Source organism: Pteropus medius, unplaced genomic scaffold (genome assembly GCF_902729225.1).
Source record: "Pteropus medius unplaced genomic scaffold, Ma_sr-lr_union100, whole genome shotgun sequence".
Classification (NCBI taxonomy): Eukaryota; Metazoa; Chordata; class Mammalia; order Chiroptera; family Pteropodidae; genus Pteropus; species Pteropus medius.
The window spans coordinates 3,697,998-3,703,997 of NW_024349798.1; the positions used below are offsets into that span (position 1 = coordinate 3,697,998).

General features: G+C 50.9%; 1 protein-coding gene across 5 annotated transcripts in view; it reads right to left on the minus strand.

Annotated features, from left to right (window-relative positions):
- The window catches only part of UNKL (unk like zinc finger), a 40,810-nt gene extending 37,117 nt beyond the window's left edge, over positions 1-3,693 (minus strand). For 4 of the 5 annotated variants that reach the window (XM_039884862.1, XM_039884861.1, XM_039884860.1 and 1 more), the window contains exons 1-2: positions 3,574-3,693; positions 2,275-2,484 (exon numbers count right to left, since the gene is read on the minus strand). In XM_039884862.1, coding sequence (XP_039740796.1) covers positions 2,275-2,484; positions 3,574-3,650 — 287 coding nt within the window. In that variant the 5' untranslated portion in view covers positions 3,651-3,693. Of the gene's footprint in view, positions 1-2,274; positions 2,485-3,316; positions 3,459-3,573 lie in introns of those variants that run through there. The other variant, XM_039884863.1, reaches the window with a different exon arrangement.
- Between the last annotated feature and the right edge of the window lie 2,307 nt (positions 3,694-6,000).

The window sequence follows — 6,000 nt, forward strand, 5'->3', positions numbered from 1 at the left end:
AAGCCACTGAGGGAAAGGGATGACAGTGAAAGGGGGAGGGTGACTACCCACCAAGAAAAAAAGGTGACAGTGGGGGTGTGACAGTAGGGGAGGGTCCACAGGAGGAGGGTGATAACAGGTGTGCTGACCCTCCTGAGGTCCCCATCCCCTCCTACTCAGCCCCATGGTGCCCCCAGCCAGGGCCAAGAACAACACTGGATGCTTATGTCACCTGACTGAGGGTTGACTGAAGGGTCTTTGTTACATATTCATGTTTTAAAATAATAGGTTGGTAGTACATATGCTCAAAATAGAAATTTCAAGAACCAATGAACTGAAATAAAAGGAAGGCCCCATTCTTGCTCTGAAAGGTAGTATCTATTTACAAATTCCATGACAACCCTGTGTGCACCAGAACATGTAATTAGACAGAAATTCCAGGCCATTCCATTTGTGGGAGATGGGACAGACCCTCGCCCATAGAATGAGTGGTAATCACTAAGGAGAGATCCCCCAGGGAGATGGCTGGCTGTCAAATGCATTCTAAAGGGCTGAAGCAAGTTATCTGGTGCTCAGTAGAAGTTACAAACAAAATCTTTAATAAGACACATGACTTACTGTGTATAGACGTACACAGGAACAGAAAATGTCAAACATTTTGGTTCCACTCATCCTGTTTCTCAATGATAACATGCATGCCATTTAGACTACATGTTAATAGTTTTATAATAAATAACTGCATATCATTTAATTGCTATTTGAGCCAGATTAAAATGACCACCTTCAAGAGTGCTGCAGTGGCAGCACTCTTCATCCTATAAGAACTGGATACCACCCCCAGGCCCAGCAGGACATCCAGACCCCGGGACCAGAGACAGCTGTGAAAACATGCTTTCTTTTCATGCATTAAAGTCATCATTAGTGAATACTGTCACTTAGTCCCCCATACTTGACTCTGGGACAGGGTCAGACAAGTCACTGAATCCCTGCACCAGGGTCAAGCATTAGGGGCCCCCCTGGACTACTGGACCCAAGGTCCAGAGAGGCTACTGACATGACCAAGGAAACGGGGGACCTGATACCAGGCCGCAGCTAGGCAAAAACATCTTTCTTCTGAAGACCCATTTGCAGAATAGGGCACTTTTCAAACTTTACAGAAGTATAGCAATCTTAACCAAGGTGGAGCTGGCTACATTATTTCAACGGGTTTCAAGCTACCTTAACAACAACACTATGTAATTAGCTGGTGTTCAACTAAACACCTTTCAGTAAGTGTATAAAATGTATCAAATCACCACAGATTAAAAGTTGATTCCCTGGCTTAAGCATTTTGGACAATGAAGGAAAACGCTCCACCTATCTTTATGTACGGTGGGATGAAAACTGTCTTCGAAAGGGAGTATACCTGGAGAATCATTTCCCTTCAGAGGGATCAGGGGATGGACCTGAAGATTTCTTCCAAATCAAACCCTAATCCTGACAGAAGTTGAATAAATTGTTTTCAGAGGGCTCTAAAGCACAGTGATGCCATTCCACCTCCTGGCAGGAATGGACAACCCCTCCTCACCTCAAACAGCCCACAGAAAAAAAGCAAAGCCTCCGGCTACCAATTTCTGCTCGTTATATGAATATACAAGCTGACTGTACTTCCCATTTTCCCATTCTACATATTTCAAAATAAAGACATCTGTTCATAACACCATTAGGAAACTTATATACATATGAAAAGGTCTATCCAAACAAAATCTTGATTTCTTAAACTTTAAAAGTGCTACATAACACTCTGCAAATAACTTTCTTATAAATTATTTTTTAAAAATTAAACATGTAAACAGCATGAAAGGAAACATTCCATATACATTTGCATAGTGTAAACAAACATTCTAACAAGCTCTTGTTACAAAAACAACTGACAACTACAAAAATAATCCTAAACCTGGAAGCTGTACCTCATTAGGGCCGGTTCTAATGTAGGAAATTTGGAAAACTCTGTGGCAATCGAAAGTGGGAAGTGAAGCAAATTCGGTTTGAACCATGCAAGGGTTATTCCTGAGACACACACAGCCCTTCTTCCCACACTGGTCTAAAGATAGAGAAATGCTCCGCTCCCCCCACCACCACCAGTCCTAGTCACGGAAAAACTTCAGAGTAAAGACAGGATCCCCTGTACAGGTGTGCTAGGTGCTGAAAAGAACCAGGGGTCTGCCCCGCGACCCCGCGCAAGGCAGATCCAGGGGCAGAGCAGTTGGCGCTGCCCACCCCTTCCCCCTTCCCCCCACATACACACACACTCACTCGTCGCCGTCGGGGCACACGCCGCTGGCCTCGTCGTACTTGGAGCAGTACACGTCCGGGCTGTAGTTGAAGGTGCCGTCGCGCCTGCGGAGCGGTCTGCGCCGACGCTGATTTAGGAAATGCCAATGGAAACAGGTAAATGGCCTGTGCTGGGTGCACTTGTGCTGCACAAACAGGGAGCACTGCTCTGTCCTAAACTCCTTTAGATACCTAAAAAGACAAACAGCGTTGCGGGTCGCTTCCGCCGCCACCGCCGCCGGCGGGCGGCCCGGGGACTCGTGGGTGGGGGCCGGACACGGCGGGCCCAGAGCGACGCGACCCCAGGCGCGACCCCCACTCCGAATCCAGGTGGCCCCAGGCTACCGCCCCGCCTCCCCATCCTGAGCACAGGCGCGTTTCCCGCACCTCAGGCGCGACATCGCGACCCCAGGCGCGCCCAGGATCCCAAGCCCAAGTGCCATCCCGACCCCAGGCGGTTCCTGACCTCAAGCGCAGTCCCCCATTTTCGAAACCCCAGGCACGACCTCCCTCACTCCAAGTCTGGGGGTGGCTACCCCTCCCGCCTCCCCCAGCAGTGTCTTTGGATCCCATGGTTCGCCATTCCCAGGCACAGTCCCCGACCCAGGTGCAGCCCCTCATCCCCTACCCCAGGAGCGACCGCCACTCCGACTCCAGATGATCCCAGACGGCCTCCTCCCCTCTCCAAATCAATCCGGGAGCGTTTCCCTGACCTCAGGAGCAATCCCCCAGAACCTATGCGTAGCCTCCATCCCGACCGCAGGCGCAATTCTCAACTTCAGGCGCGACACCGAGACCCCAGGTGCGTCCAGTACCCAAGCCCAGGAGACATCTCCGACTCCAGACGGAGGCAGCCCTAGTCCAGATGGCCGCCCTCCCCCGAGCCCAGGCGCGGTGCCTCCCATACCCAACCCTAGGTGCATTGTCCGCACCCTCGGACCCCAGATGCTGTTCCCCAACACCCCGCGCGTTCCTCAGCCCCCAAGCCCAGGTGCCGCCCAGACACTGGGCGCAGCCTTTCGACCTCAGGCAGCGGCAGCCAGGATAGGATGGTGGTCCAGCCGCCCCGAGCCCAGGTGACGCGCAGAGGTTGGGTGCGGCGGAGGCCTGGGGTAGCGCGGGAGGCGGGGGGGCGGGAGACGCGGAAGGTGCGGGGCCCCAGGCCGCACCCGGCAGCAGCACCCAGGCCCAGGGGCGCGCGGGCGCGGGCGCGCGGGCCAGGGGCGCACGGGGCCGCCCCCGCCCCGTTCCCGCCCCCGCCGCGGCCGCCGGGACACTGACCTGTAGTGGGTCGGCTTCTCAGTCTGCGGGGGGGACCCGCTCAGCGCCGCCGCCGCCGCTTTCGAAACCGACGGCATTTTCAGTCAAAACAATGCAGCGCGCATGCGCCGCGCGGGCCCGCCCCCGCCCCTCCGGATCTCCCCGCGCGGAGCTCCACACTCCGCGCCCCCGGCCCGACAGGCCACGCCCACCATCCCCACCCCGGCCACGCCCCCAGCTGGCGCGTCGCGAATAGGGGCGGCCCCACAAACTCCAGGCGGCTAGAGAGCACCCTACGCGCCCCGCGCAGACCCCAGACTCGGCCCCGCAGGGGCACACCCCGGGCACACCGCTACTGCCACTCCTGCATCACTGGTGCCCGGCGTCGCTCCCACCCCCGCGGGCGCCGGATCGTCCACACCCATCATGCACTCTCACGGCTCCCACCGACCACTGCTGCCCTGCGAACTCTGCTCATCCCGACAGCGCCCTGTGCGACCCGGAGCTGGGCCCTGGGAGACCAAGCCGACAGGTCTCCCCCGTTGAGACAGCCTACACAGGCTGTTGACAGTGGCACTTCACTCATTCATTGACTCTGACTCCGTGCTCGGTGCTGAGGCCGCAAAGAATGCGTCCAATTGCTTAAGGCTGGGTGTGGGAGATATGGGGAGACATAGGGCATGAGAGCTTGTGGGCACGGACTTTCTTTTAGGGAGTATGAATATGCTATAAAATTAGATTGTGGCGATGGGTGCCCCATGAGTATACTAAACATCTTTTAATTGTATATTTTAAGAGGTGAATTGAATATTATGTGAACTAAACATCAATAAAGCTGATATTTAAAGAACCCAAGAGCCTCACAGTCAAGGGGAGACACATACCTATCACCAACCGGTGGGAACTCAGGGAATCTGACAGCAGCTGCCCCGTCTCAGCTGGCCCTGGAGGAGGGAGCAGGGTGTGCATTTCAGGACAGAGCCCAGGCTCAGAGTATATTTTGTAAATATGTGGCATAAGTGGCATTGTAAAAAAATGTTCAACCTCGATAGTAATCAAAAATGCAAATGAAAGCAAGGCAGAGCCCTGGAATAGGCAGATTTTTTGTTTTGAACAGCAACCTGCAATATTGGTGGCTTGCAGCAAGACAGGCCCTTGAAGAAGTGTGGCTGGGAGGGCAAACGGGTGCTGACCTTCACAGAAAATAATCTGTTCCATTTCTAGGAAGTCTGACCTAAAAACGAATCAGATTCAGACAAAGGTTTATGTACAAAGATAATTATCAGAGTCATTTTGCAATAACTTGAGAGCACCTAACAGCCCAGTAATTGGGAAATGATTAAGTTCTGAGTGCTATGCCATGATTTAATGATAACGCTATTGAGAATTGTGACATGAAAAATGCTATTTAGGAGAAAAACAAAGCAAGATCTAACAGTTTCATATATTTGTTCCCAAGTATGTAAGTTATTTTTTTGAACTACAATAAAGTAACAAAAGCTATAACTTGCTGGTGGGGTGAATGATTATCTTCATATTCATTATCTAAATGAATTATTACCTCTACTAACATTATATTTAAACCTGGAAATTAAAATGGCAAAAAGCCAGCATGATATTTTCTAAGAAAATAAAGCAAGTGAATGAAGGAGGCAGGGTCCATGAATTGGAGGGATATATAAAAAATAAACAGGTTTGGGGAGAGATGAATTTCATTTCGGACCTAAGGTGTTTGAGGAACCTGTGAAGTCCAGTACAGATGTATAGAGAGCTGCTTCGAGCTCAAAAAAGGAAGTTGGGGCTCAAGATGTAAAAATCTGGAGATCTTTGCTGTAGAGGTGGGAGTAAAGACACCTACTGTTCATCCCCAAACATGAGGCATCTTCCTTGAAAAGATCAAAGAGAACTGGCTAGGCTGAAAAGATGTACTGTCATTTTTTGTGCTTTCGAAAACTGTTCTTAAAAGACTGAGGTAGTACTCAGACATATGAAGTAACACCAGAGTTCTCGTCGTGAATTTAGAAGTGTTTCTTTTTGGCGGGAAAAATGCAGAGCACTGCCAGAACCTTCCAAGATTGCTCAGCTGCTGGAAGATTGAGACTATTTAACCTCCTCTTCCCTAAATTTTCTTTAAAACAATTTTCTCCTCCTCTGCCCAACATCTCATCTCATGCATCACTGCGACTGCTTCTGTTCTAGCATGCTTACACTGGCCCTCTCCCTCTCAAATCCGTATTGGGTACTTACCTAGAGAAGTGAATGTGCCAAGCACCCTGGGAGCAATAAAAGCTACAGCCCAGTTGGAGAAATAAGAGCATACTTAAGTAAAAATGAGCATACTACAAAACTAGTTAAATAAAAGGATTCCAATAACAGTTCACCTGCCCCACCTGCTCTGTTGCCATTCCTTTGCAAAGTCCAGGTGTGAGGAGGGTCTGCCCACACTTG